The sequence below is a fragment of the Opisthorchis viverrini genome, assembly GCF_000715545.1.
Source record: "Opisthorchis viverrini unplaced genomic scaffold opera_v5_489, whole genome shotgun sequence".
Taxonomy (NCBI): domain Eukaryota; kingdom Metazoa; phylum Platyhelminthes; class Trematoda; order Opisthorchiida; family Opisthorchiidae; genus Opisthorchis; species Opisthorchis viverrini.
In genome coordinates, this window is record NW_008752153.1 from 12,300 (window position 1) to 32,895 (window position 20,596).

Below are 20,596 nucleotides of genomic sequence, written 5' to 3' on the forward strand. Positions count from 1 at the left end.
GTCAGACATGGCCCAGTCGCGCCCTCAATGGCGCTCGTGCATCCAACCTGTTGCCTTCAATGCATAGCTCCTTTTCCAACCGCCCCATTTGACAGCTCACTGCACCTATCCCCCCCCCCCCAAACATCGGTGAATGAAACTGCGGCAGCTACGACCACTGTACGACGAGTACGCGATTATTACAGCTGACAATGATGATGATGATGATGATGATGATGATGTGTGCAACAAGCTTCTGCACGAAGCTTGCGCCTGGGACAGACCGTGGTGTCACGTTTACGGCTGCCTTATTCAAATGGACACTGGACAGCAGAAAGCAACGGTCATACTGATTACACACACACATACTGATTACACTGTATAAGCAGAAGTTGATCTAGAGTCCCAGTTTCTGATATCTTAGCAAACCAGTCGACGACAGAGGGAATGGATGAAGGCTATCCAGAAACCTGTCCCCAACATCGTCCTCTATGGAGGATTTAATAGTTCAGATGACATCTAATACTACATATCGACTCAGACTCCACGCCAACCGACTTGGAGTTTCCCGGTGTTTCCGAATTCCTAACGAGTTAAAATCTCTAAGTTGTTATCAGCACAACTGTTTTTTTTTCTTAAATCGCGTAACTATGCTTGTTGGTATACATCAGTCCCGTTGAGCAGACGGTCGCCAGAAAAAAGAGTGGCCGTTTTCTCCCAGAGATGGTTTCTCTTCCGAGGAATCGTACACTCGGTGATGTCTAATGGGAAATTTTGTTTCGAGAAATGTTCTGCTTTAGAGGGATCTCTGTCAGAAATAAGCATTGCACCACAAACTCCTTTTGCGCTGCCTCAGTTCTTCTTGCTTTGGCATGGTTCAAACAACAACCCACTGGTGACCTTGTGTATAGTAAGCCAGAGGAAAACGAGATGAAATTCTAAGGAACATAGTACTACCCAGCATCCTCTTGTACAACAAAAATAAATGGTGGTATTATACAATACTCTACAGATATACCGGGGGAATCTCGATAAAATTCTCAAAGTATATCGCTGGATAGATTAAGTCTGGACATATACCCGGAAAAACTACGACATAAAACTCGAAGGTTGGCACGTCGAACCGAACACCTTCACTCAACAAAGGTACGTCATGGAACTTCCATCAGATAACTATGAGATCCATGTCCAGCTTCCTAACAAATTAATGGCGAAAGCTGAAAATACGTCCAATATTTGAACGCTGTGGTCAAAAAAATATCCCTCAGCAATAAGACAATATTGTACCAGATCGGTCGGACAGCAGATCTACGAATGGATAATGGAAAGTCACGTGCTTAAATTTGGAATCCACGAGATAAAAGAAAGCGCTAATCACGCACCGCTTAAAAAGATATGTGCGCTTCGCCTGGATATATACCCCTAACAAATGAACATGCGGCGTTTCAGATGGCTCAGTTGTTGAGGCGAGAACAGAATTGTCAGAATGGTCCGTGTTTCGAACCCACACTCAGTAAATCCACTGCCATTATCTGGGTTTGAGCCTAATTCCCCCGTGCTTTCTTCTGGTGATGATGCATTTAGACAGTGAAGAGGCGATACAGCTGAACAATCGTTATTATGCTGATAACAAGTGTGTTGAAAAAATGCCTTGTGGAATCAAAAAAGACCAAGTTCCTAAACATTGCCAACTAAATGTAATTGGCATCAGTGTAGTTGTAATCTATCGTCGACAGAATCCAGAAGATACCTGCTATGTTTTATTTGTCTATTACCTCAAGCATTGGGATACTGTGTTAGCATTACTGCATTACATAACTGTCCGCCTCGAAGTTACGTTGTACTTCCTTGTGGATACCAGAGACCATACTAGAAATGTGGACCGAATTCATAACACAAAGTTACTTACTGAGCTCCGGAAATTCTTGGTCCGTCTTGCTGCACCTACGGAACATTGCTGGAACAAAAGTACATGTTGTGGAGTCATTCATACATCTCTTCTGATAAGCGAAATTCTTCCGTTATAAACCGTCGGTGACCTATTCCTTATTTTGCACAAAGTCGTAAGCGGAATTATACGCGTATCATGTATTCTCAGGTTGAATAATTATATGAGCATATTTTCAATCAAAAATACATCATTGTAGAATTAAGGGCATATTAGACCTACAATACCTGTTCATTGGATCGAATGAAATACTATTCGCATCGATGTTTTCGCGAATGCTGTTTTATATCTTGATTTGAATCGTTCACGGACTCCATTAGGTCTGTGTACATTTTTTGTGGTTCTTATGATTGGTATTTTGTAGCCAGACGGCGTAAGTTTTGCTCGAGGAACCTGCACTTCGGTTGTCCTGATAAGACAAACTAAAAAGTTAAAGTGCATATTTCTTTTCGATGCATACTAAGGAGCGGAGTACTTTGAGCACCAGGAATCCTTTGCAAGTGATGCAGGGTGTGAACTTCATGAATCACTGGAAGGTTTCGAATCCGAAATCCAAGTGAGAGGTTTCTAAATTATATCACCCAACTTGGAATGGCTGACCAGAGGTGGGTGGCAGAATAATGCGATATCCATCATTCGGTTACGCATTTGGCTTTCAACAGCCATTTACTTCCTCCTAACCTCATAAAAGCCAGTGCGTCGTGACGACCGTTATCCTTTCTGAATATTCTTAGCATAATGAGCAATGGTGGTGAGCAATGATGGTTTTTTTTACTACTAACCCTTTCGTCCCATTCTGCTGTATTACTCAGTGCTAATCTAATAGCGTAACGCAATTCTGCAACAGATTCTAATATCGCATTCAACGACTGGTTTCCTGTTTCAATTTGATTGATAACAACGTCCAGGCGTTTTCATATGTTCGCACATATGTTTATGTATGGTTTCGAAAGGTTGATTTCCTACTAACTGGAACCGCATTATGAACAATCTAATGGAAACAAAATCTTGGAGGTCAGTGAATGAATGTCATCACACATCTCAGTGTGATGAACGTAGACAAACTCATCTTACAACAAATGGCAAATTTCGTACAAAAAATATGGTCTGGCGATTTCCGTGGTCATCAATTACTCAAGTGAGACATTCGCAGTTGAAACCATCATAGTGCCTTTCAACCGAATCAGAACTCCTCACGGCTTCCGCTTGCTCACCCACCTCAACAAATGGGTTCTTCCTGTCGTAAAACACGAATAACAGGTAAAAATATACACAGACTACACCGCGTTGTGCCGTAAACGTTGGTGGAAAGTTGCGTCGGCTTTAATGTTCCTTAGGTGTGAGTATCTAAATTTTGTACTTGATATTTTGCTGCAAACATTTGTTTTGATTTGAGAGAAGACATGTAACGAACGGATTGTTGTTCCTGTAATTAAGGGGATACGTGAACATGGAACTATGAAGCGCATTCCCTAGATGTGTCTGCATTCGCAGAAGTGGAGCATGATATGAAATGTAGTGCCTCTTGAAAGATAGTTGTCATGGAATCCTCTAAATGTCCCGATAATGGTTAATTTTGTGGCCAATCAAATGCTACCAGCTCAACTGGAACACCAGGTGATATCTTGATTCGCATGGCTTGACCAGATCAGTGACATGGGAACGACTACTTAAGCTAGCCAGTTGCATTTTCGACATGTTCTGCTTGGATCTTGTCTATTATGTATTACAGCCGTTTCAGATGAGAGCAACGATCCAGCGGGACTCGAGGTAATGGAAAAATTTGGATAAATCTAACCCATTTATCACAAGTATCTTTTGGTCCCCAGCAGATGGTTCGGTTCACCGGCAAAGCTGAAGTGGCGTTTTGGTAATATTTGCAAATACTGGTTATGTTTAGTCAACAACATTCCTTTCATCTAATACTCACTTGTGTAACTCGTGTGCAAATAGACCAATTCATATCGGTGTTGAAAGTAGTCTGTGATGCTTTTGAGAGCGTTCGAAAAGTGTGAGATACTCAACGTTGGAGAATCATCGAAAAAGTTGAAATATTTTAGCCTGAAAGTCTCGTAGTCCAAAAAGCTGCTCATTTCCATTGGAACGTCATCAAATGTTGATAAACCAAATCTCGTAACACCTCGTGCCTAAAAGGAAACCAGGGAATTGCTGGATAAAATAGGTGTGGACGGTGCTAGCCGCCACACTGAGGAATGTGTTCGTAATACTATCATGAGTACCTGCCATAAAGATGCAATGCACACGAAAAAACCTTGTATAACGAAGTGCATTATGCTATGAATTGTAATACGCAGTTTTTAAGTTCATTTTTGTACCTGGCGTATATTTGAATAACTAAACATGTTTGTGCCAGTCAGTAAAGGACCAACATCATGCATGCCAGTTGTTGTGAAACGTGAACCTACTTTAATTCCTTTCATTGTTAGATCAAGTGAATTCGAGTGGACTTTCGTGCTAATGCAGCGACGCCTTGTTACCATGCTGTGTTGTAAAGGCGTATGCCCTAATTTATGAATACCACTTAATGTGGTCTTTCAATAAGATAACCTATGTCATAGGCAGTCATAAAAAATTTCCGTGGACTGAATATGCGTGTCAACTTCTCTTGTCGTTTTGTAGAAGCACAGCGTTACATTTTGAAATGTCCCATCTTGCTCGTCTGCTGATCAACGTTGACATACACATACACACTGATATATTGTTTCTGCCAACAGGAGTAATTCCCATCATCCCTCCTAGAAAATCTATGTTGATCTTTTTATTGCATCTGCAGTTCTCGCATCCCCCATCATTGCTTTACGATGAGCTTATTGATTTTCAGCTTTGGGTTCGACCAACACAGGTACACAGCAACAAAGACGAACACATTATTAATGCGTTTGGTGCAACCAACGTGCGCTGGGGGAGTAGTGGTAACACGCTGACTCGGGTGTTAGATGTTTGGAGTAGAAACAATATAAAAGTCAAGAAAATACGGGGCTACTAAATTCCACAAGGGCGAAATTCGAGTTCATTGCTTTTCCTCTATCGTGTGGACTCAGTGAACGTATCAGGAGATCAGGACATCCGTTCATACGAGGTTGATGTGAACGTGAATCCTTCGAACCCAGAGAATACATACGATTAAACGTATTCCACAAAGAGGTATCTTTGCATGTAGCCGAATAAATATCAGGATAATGTGACTGGAAATGCGATGCTCGTCAACATTATCGTGAAGCATTCGCCAAATAGAAAGTTACTCTGGCATATTCCATTTTGGTGCAAGTGCGCTGGGGGAGTAGTGGTAACACGCTGACTCGGGTGTTAGATGTTTGGAGTAGAAACAATATAAAAGTCAAGAAAATACGGGGCTACTAAATTCCACAAGGGCGAAATTCGAGTTCATTGCTTTTCCTCTATCGTGTGGACTCAGTGAACGTATCAGGAGATCAGGACATCCGTTCATACGAGGTTGATGTGAACGTGAATCCTTCGAACCCAGAGAATACATACGATTAAACGTATTCCACAAAGAGGTATCTTTGCATGTAGCCGAATAAATATCAGGATAATGTGACTGGAAATGCGATGCTCGTCAACATTATCGTGAAGCATTCGCCAAATAGAAAGTTACTCTGGCATATTCCATATTTGGTCTGCTCTGGTAAACAGCAACTCAAAACCACGCCCACTTTTTTTAATCCAGAAGCACAATTAACCTTAATATACTAACTTAAGCGCTGACAGCACATGAACCAGTGACCTTTGAGGCGAATATGCTTACATCAACTAGTTTTTCAGTCGTACGCATCAACCAATCCCCTGAACAACGCCTCAACAAAGTCAGCATAACATGACTTTATTCAAATATCCACTACATGAAAATTTCGACTCTTTTGTTAACTGTTCTAGATGACGCCAAAAACGTCTGATGCATAACTACACGCCGTAAAGGTCTAATTAGAAAGTATACATTAGCAAAAGTGAACGCCACTGCACACGATTAATTGGTGATCCCTCATCAGGCCAACGTTCCTGTTGACTCAAAATATACAAACACATACATATCCGGAAAAGTTAACTCCGTTGCTGCCATAATTCTTCCTATTGCGGATAGAGGTGTGCTGCTGATTGGTCCTTAATATTTCGCTTCTTCTTTAACTGTCCGCTACGGTCGCTACACAACTCGGGAGCTCGTTTTCTCGCGCTATTAACCAGCCATGCCCAGAAACTAGTGCATCTAATTAAACGTTTGCTATTTCTTACATGCATGCGAAGAGTCGAGCTGTTGCCCCAGATGGGAAGCCGTAGATCTTGCGCATGGCTCAGTTTACACTTGCCACTTGTTCACACACTCGTGGATCATTCGACAATCTGCTGGTCATCTCTAACAAACTGAACAGTAAAATGCAAGCAAGTGAGAGTTTACTGCCACAACCGTGGCTTTAGCCGTCCTAATGGTGCATTGGAACTCCCCCTTACTTCTCCACACTGAACTCGAACAACAAGCATTCACTTTTCTTGACCTACGCTACGATGCACTTGTTCATTCAGTATTCCTAAAGTTTGAATAATCTTCAATCTACATAAAAATAGTGTCCGTCTAACCGTTTTATCTCCGGTAGCATACGCTCTTGTAAGTGCTCGTTTTACTCATAGTTTTCCTTGCTTGTTCAGTTCAAACGAAAATGCCATTTGAATATGCTTGAAATTCAGCACAGTTATTCCACCGACTGTGCTTTGTCCCTTCTGATTCACGAGTTGAATATTACACGGACTATGTTAGGGATGAATCTGTGCCTTATATTTTTTCACTGTCAAGTTACTAAACTGTGCGGAATTAAGCGAACCTAACGAGAGTGCCACCGTAATTCAGTCAGCTACCGGCGAATTCGGCGAACCATAGCATCAGAAATACACAGCCAACTATACTTGTTAGCTCTTACCAGTATGTAAAACTGAATTACTTACAAAGACATTGTGTCACTATTGGACAAACACTGAATTGCATCTACGGCAACATACCATAAATAATGGTTCTTCAATTTTTCGGTACTGTTCATAGGTCGTTAGTAGTCCGAGGCGAAGTACTAAAATGTTAGTATTAGACGAGTTAGGTTCGTGTCTGTGAGTTAAGTTGTAGTCTGATAGTGGATGCCGTCAAACGTGTGACCCAAATACTGCATGCAATACTGTAATTAACGGACAGGCAAAATTAACAGACCAGGCAAAAGCGAAACTGGTAACACATCGCTCATTTTAAGAAGTTCAAGGCATGCTCTAATTTTACTCACGGATGAGTAGCTCTTTTAGCCACAGGTCTACTAAGTTCCCGCGTTTTGTATCCAGCAAAACCTATAAACAAACCTGGTGATTACCGTGATGTTACGTCTGGAGTTGAAGTCATGTGCTTCAGAATCTTTCAGATAGAAGACTTGTATTTTCTACCAAATTCTTACCTGATCAAACTTTACACCTATACTTAAATGACTATCCATAGCCTAGATCGCAAGTGATCCCGTTGTGCGGAAGGCTGACATTTCTCTGGTGTTCTTTTACGAACGCGAAGTTAATCAATGTTCAGTTATTACTGACTGGTATAACTCATTATGCCCGAGAGGTTGTGTGAACTATGAGCTCACTTCCGAAAATGTTTATTCGCTTCTCGCTCATGTGGAAGGATTACCCGGGTGAAAAGCAGTGCCAAAGTAAACAAGCTTATTGGTTGCCTACAAATTTATAGTTTCTCATATATCTGAGGTAAATATGTTCGAACTGGACATCCCAAAATGTATTCATATAAATGCGTACAATTACACATGTCTAAAACTGCGTGTATAAGCCCATGGTAGATTTGGTCACAGCCCTGAATGGATCTCATCAAAACATATTCATAGTCATAGAATCACTACTTCATACTCCTAATTCGTCGTAATGGCCATTATATATACTGGAAGTGTAAGCTGACATAAATAGATATATCGCAAGTTGTACAAGAACTGGAACAAGGAACAGTTCACGTGAATCATGGCAATCAAATCGACACATTGAGATATTTCCAGCTAGACCTATGGTAACTGGTTATGAGTTTTTGGAAGACCCGGTGGGCATTGCCAGCAGCGTGCTAACAGAGCCATGGACGTTGGGGATATATCAAACGGATTCCTAAAATGTAGCTTGTGTAACAATTGCTCAGAATTAACTCCACGTAGCCTCTTTTGCTGCTTCAATATAAAAGTCACCTATTGACGCAGATTGTGATGCAGCTGTGCAAAAGATGCGCCAGAAAAAGCCTAGGCCATCTGGACTATAACGTGCCACCTGTCTCTGTTACCTAATGTAGTTTATTCAAATGAATTGAGGCAAGCCAAGTGAAATTCAAGATGCACTCACTCATCAGTCTCCGATTATGCAAGCGTAAAAATGCCGAAATCTCTACATTAAAACTGACTTTTTCTACTGAGTATAAGAAGTCCATTCTGTTTTCCAACCACCAAACCAATCGGTTATATTCACTCGTCAGAATGTCTCTCATTCTGTCTTCTGTAGTAACTCCAAACATTTGAGGACAAATAAGACGGCATCCTCACCACAGGTAACCCCAATCGAATTTATTTCCTTCAAGTGATTCTCTGGTTAAATCTTCCCCATTCACAGGTCTGTATTTGAAATCCCGATAGATAGGCTGCGCCACTGACCGGCTCGTTTCCTTATATTGGAAGGCATGAGCGAGGCTCTTGATCCTTTTGTTAAGTGATGACATGCATGTTGCTCAGACACTCGTCTCTATCTTTATCTTCTTAGAGTGACGTTCAAATTAGCGATGGAATGCAACTCTTTTAGTTTTGCATTTATAGGATTACTTTTTCAAACCTTCTGGGACTGCTTACACAGCCTGTTAATAGTTGACATGGCCCAGCATTGGATTAACCAAATAACGAAGTGAGTCCCTTGTAATCAGTGACCGACAATGCGCTACTCCATGGCCACCTATCTAGCAAGTGATCCGGCTACTGGCGTCTGAGAACTCTTCATTGGACACAAAAATGCCAAAGGTCAATGACTTCAAGTACACGGATGAACCAGAATAATGTCTGAAATTGCCGAAAGGATGACGTGATAGATGATAAAAGGGGTTCAAAAGACGCCGTAGATTTAAAGTTAAGCATTGGGCATTTCCACCTACAACAGATACGATCCTCGAGCCTTATGAAGTAAGTGTGGATTCAGTTAATTGTGTAAGTTCACAAGATAGACGGAGAGCCCTTCTTTTCAGCTCGACTGGCACAGACAGCCAAGAGGCTGACTATAAAGTACTTGCTTCTGCCGAGTTATTTGAATGGACGCACGCTCGAAATTGAACGAATCCGTTTAAATGCCAGTTACAAACCGGGTTGTGGGAACATGAGTGGAAGGTTTTGCACACCGAGCACTAGTGCATTCACGTAATGACATCGTCTTGTGCGTGTGTCAGCAAACTGCAACTATGATGTGCAGTAACAGAAGTCGAGCATCCTTGACTGTCGGCATGTACTCATTATTGGGAGCGCGACCAGATTGTAACATGTATGACGGTTCATTTTGACCAACGAAATTTTCGCATATGTTCCGGCTGATAGTTTATGCGACACGCAGTACATTTGTTTTTGTCCGTTGCGTAGGATTTTGTTTGGACGTAGCTGTTACCCCGACTACCGAGGCAGGAGTAAGTATAGTTGAATTTTGAGGGCTTTTCCTGTAGTAGTTTTATCGGTCAAAGATGCATACTTTGAGCTTCTAAATATAACAGCAGCCTTGCACCTTCACAGTGTTTTCAGTACATCCAAAGGTCCTGTCTTTTTGGAAGGTTTGAGAAGGAGCATGTAGTTATTATCCACATTTGGCTGTAAGTGCCAGAGGTTACAATTTATAGAATAGTCTTCGGCTACAGCCGGTTCCAAGAGGAGAATCATTACAGCGTTTATCTAGTTAGGCATAGCTTTCCGGCTATGTAATGCAGAGTGCGAATTGCAGCTTGCTGGTGCTCAATGAGAGAGAGACTTGGATTGCTTCTTTCTGTTTGATTTGCTTGGTGGCGGATGGACTGGCCTGCAGATCAAACTGTTCACTGGTTGTGTTTTCCTCAGATTCACACAAAATCCGAGGCGCAGATATAGCGGCTGGTGCACGCATTTGTGTCACCATGTTGTGACTTACCATATGCGAACATAAACCTGCCGTCCACACGTACTGAACGATCACACACATCTTTAGAGCTCACTTTTCCTCAGCTTTTTCCGAAAATTTTATGGTGACGGTTATGATGACACATCAAGTGATTAATATTCTGTTTCCTACGTCGTCAAACACTTTGTGTACGGTAAACATCCAGCCGTTCTTTATTCTGGTAAGATGTAGGATGTACACCGGTCACTAACAGACTGGCCTGACAGAATCATGGTCGGGTACTGCAATTGTAAGATTTCCATTTTGCCCGGAGTTCAGAGAGGACATGTATTTCAAATGATAGAAAAACAGTTTTTGTGTCGATGTAATTTTTGGTTTCAGCAGTCTAAAAATGCAGTTTCCTGAATCTGACAATGGCAAAATCGTGATACGGTTGAAACAGTTTTCCAGAGCCTTCAATCAACTGAGCCGAGATATGCATTCTTTTGTGTCCATAACCGCCAATCGATCGTGTGCAACGATTAACTCTTACCCACAGCAAAACCGTTGCTTTAATTTGATCGAACTGCAAGAGGCTGTGGCGTTTGATTGAAATTCCGGTAATTCCAAACAAGAAGAACCACATATGGTCCCCAAATTGTGTGCGGTAATAAACTGAGATCTCTCAGATGAGGGAAAATGCTTCAACAAAGAATTCGATTTTGGAGGCTATAAGTAGCGCTCATCTGTTGTGAAGTACAAATATGACCAAATTTTCCCACTCGTAATTGTTAGGAAACTCTCCCACCCAAAGTAAGATAGGCTTCTCTGAGTATTTACAACAAAATTCATCGAACAAACAGTGTACAAATAAAATTCCACAAACCTTTCATTTCCTTGATTTGTGCCTTTGAGCACACACGCGTAATGAGAGGTATTGTTGCTAAGGGTAAATAGGAAAGCAGCAGTTAAACTTTCTTGCCGATGTGACAATGGCAATGAGAGTTCCGGCTGTTGTAATACGAAAAGGAAAGGGAAACGTACTTCCATTAAAATGCAATCCAGCACGGAACTTCATTTGTTTTGAAATTCCAAGATCTAACAATAAGTGATCCACAGAAAACATTCATTGTAAATCGGGTACCATTCCTAATTTAAGAGTAATATAAGGTCATTGCCTACTTTTGATCTATATGGAATGAAATACGAATAATTGAGAAATACACTGCTTGAAACTGAGAACGGAGTAACGGTCCCATGGAGTGCTTAAATCCTGCGTGATAACAGTCGACGAGCTACATTTGTTCCTGTTACCAAGGCTAAAACCCTGAAAAACGGAAAAGCTTCATTATGTGAACTCTATCCAACTAAACTGCGCATCCAAGATCTCCCTAAAAATGCATACTAAACTCACATTTTACCGAAAACTTTGTTTTTGGAGGGATTTCAATATATTTGATTTCACTCTATGGCAATACAGTCGAACAGTTCCTGGTGAATAGCACCAAAAACGTACAGGGGCGATCCACTGCTGTGCTTCAGAACAGTAACATTTAAAATGCTTCAGCCTTCTTGATCCAAAACTCTTTCAGACCAAATTATTTTTACAGAATCTCTTTTGCCAACTTTTAGCGAAAATTGGTTTGCCTGGATGTGGGTGCACGCTGTGACGGAAAAATCTTCACAAAAGATAAAAAACAAACATTAAACTAAATGAAAGAAACCAGTCATAAGACTGACTGGAATAAACTAGGATGAACCAAATTGTCTGGAGATCCACATCCTGAGGAGTAATATATATGTCGTAGCATACTTCCGATAGGTTATTCCCCGAGCAGTGCTCTTGTGAAAATTGCAGTGGAACTACAGGTCGTTATTTATACAGCAACTACTCGGTTGATGACATAGATTACCATACACAAATAAATGAATTCAAGCCATAAAATGTGAAAATGTCTGCGTCACATATGTGGGCTGTGTAGTCGGCAGCAAAAATGTGAAATCGAAAACTGGTACTGCCAAGTTGCTTATTTTATTCACAGCTGTTAGGACCAATCGTCCAATTGAACTATAAAAAACCCAGGCGAACTGAATCCCATTCAACTAAATAAATGACGAGCTTACAATACGAATTGAAGCTGCATACGGCTTACCTTTCGCACTGAAGTGCGTCAATACCTCTAATAATATATAAAAGCAAAGAACAATGATTCATTACGTCCTTATGCACAACTTACTGACAAACAAATTGGCCTTTGTTGGAAGCATGTGAACATGTTTTCACTAAACCCCATTTTGTGCACTAAGCTAAAGCACAATTTGCCTTTCAGTACATCAATGGTACCACCTAGAGTTTGCTTACGTGTCCTGCTCTAGATTCATTCGAAGTCCAATCTTGTCCCTCGGGTTTTTGTGTCCGTACGGCCACTGACAATCTCTTCCTATCCAACAAGACAGGTCCAGGTGTTGTAAACTATCCTGTCGCATTTAACCGCGACCTCGTTCATCAAGCTCTTCCTGGTGTCATGTAAGCCATCGCAGCAAACGAATGCTTTCATGTTCTGAAAGTGCAAAATCTCGCTACAGCATTCGACAAGAATGGCTGCAGACAGTTGAAAGTACCTTCTCGTTCATTTTCTAGCTTATGTTCTACATGCGAGGTTGCTACAAAATCCAACGCATGAACTGAGAACATAGACCGATGGTACACTCGCTCGATTCTTCACATTTCTTACCATCTGGAGGGTGATACTGCAAAACACCTCTTGTCACTCTGTTAAAGAAATCAACTACTCTTCAAATCTCGGTCAACGTATCTGGGTATTAACTATTATCAGCGGTGACTGATTAGTACTGTTTGAGGCTGCCGAGCTGCATTTGAGATATTCTACAACCGAAATTTCACGCCAAAATAATTATTTTATTTGTTGCTTCTTTACAAGAATCCGCGTCTCTCCAAAGCGTGTATGGGCCCAGCTTAAGGTCTAACATGAAAATGCTGTCAACCCGGCTGGTAAACTCATGTTGTCCGGGAACAGCTGGTCGTCTACCGCCACCTCCTGGCTGCACGCGAATTCGCCCCCGTTAACTGTGTCTGTCCATTCATGCCAACTGCCATGTCTTTGTTCATTTGATACGGCTGTCCAAGAACCATAAGATTGACCGGGTAGGAAAGCACCTTGGACCGTCCGACTCGGTAGTGCGGGCACCTCCGAAGACGAAAGAAAGGAATATTGAGTTCCTGCTTTTCACCTATCTTTCAGACAAGAACATGCCCGAGAGAGAGCAGCACTGATCACTCTCGTGCGCAAAGGCTTCGTCAAACAAAGAACCATAAAGTACAGATTCGTAAGAAAAGCAAGTAGGCGGTTTTTATCACTGGGAAGGTAAGGCAAGTGCTCCGGGAAGATGAACAAATGAGATACTAACGCAGTGATTTATCAAACGACTTGAATTGGTGGTCAAGTATACGAAAACATTGGTTCTCTGATTAGACAAATGACACATCTGAAGTACCCGGATCTAAGTTTCTCTTCTGCTTGTTTCTTTAGTAAATGCAGATATTAATTTTCGGCGCGCCTTTGTAAGAGACATACTGTATTTACTTTTCACATGACTTTACAGAGAAGACAGGAATCATAAAGATCATTCTTTACACCTCAGGTTATTCTTTATGGCCAAGTGTCCTCTAACTACGAGCGCTTGTCAGTGCTGTGCCTAGCTATGCATAACACGTCGTTATATTTTAAAACTTTTTGGTCACTGTATGTCTTACCGGAAACGAGAATTCTAAAAGTGCCACTAGGATTGAGTACTGTGGTCATTTCATACGCCAACTCAAGTGAACACTGTTTATCAATATTCTCCAGTTGGAAGTGTTGTTGATCAAGCACAATGTATGCCTTGTTACTTTCAGGCATTTTTGATGGCAGTGCTGACAGGCATTTGATGTATGCCCATTTGAATAGACTTTTCCAGGAGTTCCGGAGTAAGTTAATCTGAAAAAAAAGTTGTGAACTAAATTCTAGTTACATTGTGTAATTTCTATAGTCTTCTCATAAGTAATATATTCGTGAAACCGAAAAAGTTGATAAGTAGATTTGATTAAAAAACGTGCAAAATTAACGAAGTCATGAAAGCTCATTATCCGGGCGGGGTCACGTGGCAGTAAATAACCAGACCCACAATTTTGGATGTTATCAACATCCAGCAAACAGCGTTGACAGGTGTGGCACCGTGATTTGCACGCTGAGGTGGCAGACAATCAACTGGTCACAAGATAACGCGATGAAGGGATGCTCAAACTGGACGTCAGCGTTTGCGTAAACGTTGCAGTCCTCTGGACACAGTCTGGCACCGTGGTCATTGTCTCACATCCGAGCGTGCTTTGATAGGTTTTGGGTTTCATAAACGTTTTTTCCAAGGTCTCTTTTTACGTTCTCTGTGGCCTTAAATGTAATGTGATATGCATTAACTGCATACCGCTGGCTGGAAGCTGACGTCACACAATACTCAGTTAATAGATTTAGTTGTTTTGGCTGCATCCAGCAATAAATAATGTCCAGTCAAAACTTAGTTTTTTTGGATTATTTCACTTCAGTCTTATATGGCTTATCGATTCAGTTAAGCTTGTTTAGCTCGATTATGAAAACAGTTATCAAAGTCTGGACGAAACAATATGTAACCAAAATATGTTTCACTGGAATATCACTACTCACACATTTGCCGAAAACTTTTTGGCAGCAAGCTTATGCATAGCATCTCTTCAAGAAATTATACTGCCATATCTTGATTATCGTGCCAAATGAAACACAAAGTAGCCTTTGTGCAGCACATCCCGTTGAAGGTAGCCATGAGAGATTCATCTGGAATTCGGTTGAGTCTTCCGCTAAAACCAAATCGGTGTGTATTTTGCGCAAAGAACTAACAGTTTACTTAAAAAGACGCGTCTAGCGGGAACAGTGTGGATGTTTTTCCATTACCTACCTAATATCTTTTACTGTAACTAACTTCGAACTTCTAAGGAATCCATGCAATAGAGATAGATTTGGCCAACTTCTATAAGCATGATAGATAGCGAAAAACGGATGACGAATCCCTACAGCGAATGTGGCAGCATACCCTCGTTTTAATGAACCATACAACGACCGTTATCAGTTTCTGGAAAGCTTTCAGCAACTGCATTTTTTTCTTCACTTGTTCACAGATCCAGGGTACTCCGGTCAGTTCTGACATGTTTGGAAAGAATTTGTTTCGCTCAATCAACTAAGAAGTATTCCAGGCTTCAAATCTCCTCGGAAATATCTCCCACGTAATAAAAAGGTGCGGTGTCTACAAACTTCTCGGACATAATACACGTGCAAATATCTTCACAGTACCTCGGATATTGATCAACCTTTACTATTCAAATAGCAGTATAATCGATTATGTTCGAGCAATCTTCGCTAAAGGGACGATTCTGAATCCAATCGACAATACAGCCAAGACAGCACCTTAAAGGTTGAATTAGGAACCATGTGACACGAAATGAATTGATTCGTAAAATGTTCATGTCAGCCTCGCGTTGTTGGATGTCTAATTTGAAGGGGGAGCTAATAACACGGCACTTGTAATTCTGCCGATACTACCTCTGATAAACCCCTATTGTTAAATCGCCATACCGGTATCGAACTGATAAACAAATCGGTTCGGATAGTACTAGTGTGATTCTTCTGCGTATTTGAGTTTTGGCATAAAGCAGGGTCTCGAATACCTGTTTCTGTGCAACAATGGCGATTCCAGCAGAATATCTAGAATGTTTGATGACGATTTCATCAGAGTCAGATGGACCGATGATATTTTAGCACGGAATTTACGATAAGGAAACCTAATTGCCCAACTAGTTCGGCACTCAGTTGATCGAATATCATTCACTGCGTTTCGTGTAACGTTTAAATTGCCTTCCACTGTCTAAGTGTAAACAGGAGAGCACAGTCAAGTAGCCAAAATTCTCCAACTAATTCCACTAATTCATATAGACTAAGATAAGCGATTATGTATCCTTGGTTTGTTAAAACCATTAGAATATAGATACGGTAAATGATATGGGGAAACTTTTAAAATGGATCATTAAAAAAAAACAATTCTCATCCTGCTAGGACGCGAGAATATCTGTTTGAGACAGTACCAAACCCATGGAACAGCTGGTCGGTTTTGAACTTCTGACAGCGCATCGGCGCATGATATGTCACAATAAATAATGATTCCTGGAAATTTTGAATACTGAACGATAATTCCGTTCTGCCAGAGATAAGGAAGTCACCTGTAGACAGGAAGATACCGTGAACCCATTTTGCTGTTCGCAACAGGCCGAACACCACACGGTAGTCTATCAACCCCCTGTATTATATGGACAAACGTTCATGAAACGGAGTGAATTTCGACGCGTGCTAAGTAAGGCTACAAACCAGAAACAAGAGGAATATCAAAAACAAATCTTGTCAATGGCATGTTCTTGCAACCGCCTTGCTAAAATTGTATCTGGCTGATATCAGCGCAGTAATATTCCACCATTACAAAGGTTGTGTATCCACCTTTTCTAGGGGTTTCGTTTTTAGAACACAGTTGCATACGTACAAGTTACATACACAACTGTTTGCTACCTATTCAGACTTAATTCATAAAAATCATTCAGCTGTAGCACCCTTCCGATGCCTAACTGCCATGCCACCCGAAGGTTGCACGACGGCTGGGATACTACCAGGTTATCCAAGCCCAGACAGAGGAAGTCGAGAGCTAGAGGTCAGGCTCCAGTCACGAACCTTCCGGTCATTGAATTAGCGCTCTAACCAGGTGGGCAATTTCGCCCCTCAGACATAATTATGAGCATTGAAGCTGAGTCCTCAGTGTCTGTAGTCCATCAGCAGTTCCCCTTGGTTCAAATCAAAGTGATTTTGAAACCCTTGCCTTTTACGATTCTTCAGTGATAAAAACATGAAGTATATTGAAATAATCCGGTTTATGGGCTTTTTTTTATCTTATCCATACTGCCCCAGTTTTCGGTCGTAAACTCAAAAGACGAATCGTGAAGGTAGTAAATTGATGGGATATCTCCTGATTAAAAACCGAATCTTGATGAAAGAGCTAAACGGTCTGATGTAATGCTCAATGAAGGAGTTACACGGAGTTTTGAATTGCACTGGGCTTTGAGAACCGAATTGCCAACACATCCAGGATGTCTAAACTTGTTGGTGAATAATATTAGTCTAAACGATGTAGTTTCTTTCGGGATTATAAACAATCACTTGCAACCGAATCCAGAGAAGGAAAAGCCTGATTTCTTAAAAACAGGATTTGCTACAGCTTTACTCTCCTGGCGTAAACCAGGATCATCAGAGCCACCCGCTGTAAACAATGTAAATTTTGCGTGTATGTAATGGTTACGTTTGCCACCGTCCTGTTCGCCATTGTTCTGAGAATAGAATGAGTGGACGGCTACTCATCAAGTGCACTCGCCGATTCCAATGACACATGAATCCAGTACTCTCAGTATTGTTAGTCGTCCAACTTGCAGCTTCACTTCTCAGGTGCTAAGATCATACCAGTCCGTAAGGCAGGGTCAGTTCCAACAATAGTTATATCGCTTGCATACTTCACATCTGTAAGTAAAATTTTAAGAGCATTTTAACTTCAGAGGTAAAAAGTGAAACCTTCCTCATCAAAAATCAGGACAAACTAAGATGGTAGTGATACGTTCAGTGACGTAAATTTTAGGTAAACTGAGCAAAATACACAAAAGCATGAATCACGGCATTCCGCTCGGAACACAATACGTAGACTTAAGGACGTTTGAACCCTAGTCTGTCCGTTATCTAGCAATGCGAGTAACTAAACTCTGCTTGCCTACCAAGACCAGAGGGCCACGCTCCCGTCAAAAGTATTTTGTGTTTTATGGTGCAAATAATTAAATTAATTAAATTAATTAAATTAATTAAATAATAAGTAATTCGCCCATTATCTGGAAGCATTCTCTCTCATACGAAATCTGTGCTTACCCTAATTCTCAAGGCCAACTCACATTGGTACAAAAGTCTTCAGAATCCGGTGGATATTGGATTCCATAGTCCATGAATATCGCCCTCCAAGTTGACCATTGGTTCAGTGGCTCATGAGACAGTTCCGCGCAGAACACTTCAGGAAGTGGTAAAAGTCAAAACAATGGCTTAGAAAGCCATGTTGGTTCATCACACATTATTTTGTAATATACAGTGATAATATATATATATAGGGTGAAGCAAATATAGATATAAATATAACTATATATGCGCACATATTTGATGAACAAGTGTGTATGAGCGTACTGGAGAGCGCAGAGATCCTGATAGATTCCGCGTTCACTGGTTCGTCTGACTGCAGTAGTTTGCCGTTTTTAGTTAGACATCTATGTACAGTGTCTAACAGAATACTCAGAATGCTCAGCATTATAAAAGCATGTTTTGTTCGACATATACACTAATCTGCATACCAATTTGTTTTTGACGGGAAACTGACCTTAGACCCAGCTGGATCTATCGTTTTCAGCAATCCTATCAGCAGTGTACTACGTCCAAAGCATGTTTGATCCAGTAGGTGCCGAGTGTGTATCTCTTGTTTTTAGAGTTTTCACTGTTTCCAACCAAACAAATCAATATATTGATCTTGTAACAGTAATTTGACGAGACCACAGTTCGGTCGACTAATGAACAGTTGCTCATAGCTAACTTCAGAAGACTTACACTGCAAATACCCGTGTCGCTTTTTGAAATCCATTAAGAAGGAGCAAACTATATTCACTCAGAGCTCCACTTCATATGTTGTGCCCAGTTATGTAAATCCTGCTTCATCCAGCAATTGAACCCATCTTAGCTTTCAGTTCGCCGACCAATTTTCGAGCTCCCTTGTGCTTGTTGCCATTAACCCGACTGTGGCGGATTTTGAAATATCCTCTACGGACACATAGATTGCGGGAAAATCAACTGTGACGAGTTCGCAGAGCGCCTAAGATTTGTGAATCAGTTAAAATGAGTAGACGTCCGATTCAGTGGATTCGAGAATATTGAGATAAGTGGACAAAGACTGGGTCCGACGTTACTGATAATCTCCCAACAAGAGACACTTACAATAGAGCACACTACGGATGAGCGCTCGATAAGGCATAGCTTGCGAGTGTCACACATGAGCAATGAAGAGTAAACGGGGTTAGCTTCAAAGATAAATCAATGCATCCGAGCCACCGAACCTGGATATGGACTATATTAGCGGCATGAGTGCATATAACTAGTTCATTCATCAAACATCTCTTTCTTATCTGGGTATGAAAGCACACTTTCTTATCTTGTTCTCTTCTGGTCCGCTTCATAACAGTATTTTTATCCACCATGTGTTTGATGATCGGCTTGGAAGCAAAGATTTGGACGCAACCAGACTTTTTTCACTTGGTTAAAATAGAATGAGCCTATTGAATCAATGGTTAGGACAACCTTGAAAAGGTACGTCACTGCCTGCGTTGAGAACAAAAGAACTTGATTTGCATGTTTTGTTGCGATTTAAATTTTAACAGTTTGCTGAGAGGATCAAACGTTTCCAAGGTAAAACTGAGGGTCACCCGTTCACCAACTTACCAAGTGTTCCAAAATCACGTGCATCTGTTAGTAAAATAAAGACCGAAAGTTAAACAAACGCGAAAATGAAAATATGCCTAAAGTAGTTTGCTGACTTTATATTGTTATCACTTTCTTAAGTGCAAACTTTCCACAAATGAGTGTTTTTCCTTCCCCATAGTTTGAAAGTAAAATTTGTCGGAAACAATTTGACAATTTTAGGGATAAAAGTACAACACGCCTTCTGTTTGGTCACACTAAAAAATGTAAACAGAAGATCATGTGCTCAAATAAGCACGTGAATCATCGTCACATGCTCACCTCCTCTAGGTTGAACTTGCGACCTCATTCCTCTCTGAGCACAACTACCGGAATCAATAAGTGCCACGATAAAAGATAACACTCATGAACGGGTGAATCAGTTTAGTTTTTCTTCTGTTTATAACAACCAAAGATGAAAGCGAATATTTCGCAACACGCTGCTTTTTACTACAGACTATTCATTTCCACATGAAGAACTCAGGTGGGAACAACCAGTCGGTGACTGAGTGTACCCAAAAGAGCAGTACGTTCACAGTGCGTTCACCGGTTTGTGTAACACGTGTAAGAAAAACAGTAATTGGTCAGCGAAAGCGCTTCCCCTTTCCACTGATAACATACAGGATTATTGTACCATACAGTCTATGTTTTACTTCAAAAGACGGTACTGCATACTATGTAAAGTAGGCACACATCACCGCTGAGGTCCGTCGCCAACCAGTCAAAGTGCGCAACATGGTACGTTTGCGCAGATCTAAATTACTTGCTGAAACAGATCGGGGATCTATGATCATGAAGGGAGATACTGTTCATAATGCTGCCGCAGTACTTCTACAGCCCACTACCTGTTTTCTCCTCTTTGCAG

At 41.1% G+C, this 20,596-nt stretch overlaps 1 protein-coding gene across 1 annotated transcript in view; it reads right to left on the minus strand.

Moving 5' to 3' along the window:
- The window catches only part of T265_11393 (hypothetical protein), a gene marked incomplete at both ends in the record, with an annotated part of 20,266 nt that extends 6,271 nt beyond the window's left edge, over positions 1-13,995 (minus strand). The window contains 4 exons of the mRNA XM_009178034.1: positions 1,889-1,936; positions 3,858-4,074; positions 6,956-7,020; positions 13,851-13,995. Coding sequence (XP_009176298.1) covers positions 1,889-1,936; positions 3,858-4,074; positions 6,956-7,020; positions 13,851-13,995 — 475 coding nt within the window. The remainder of the gene's footprint in view (positions 1-1,888; positions 1,937-3,857; positions 4,075-6,955; positions 7,021-13,850) is intronic.
- Between the last annotated feature and the right edge of the window lie 6,601 nt (positions 13,996-20,596).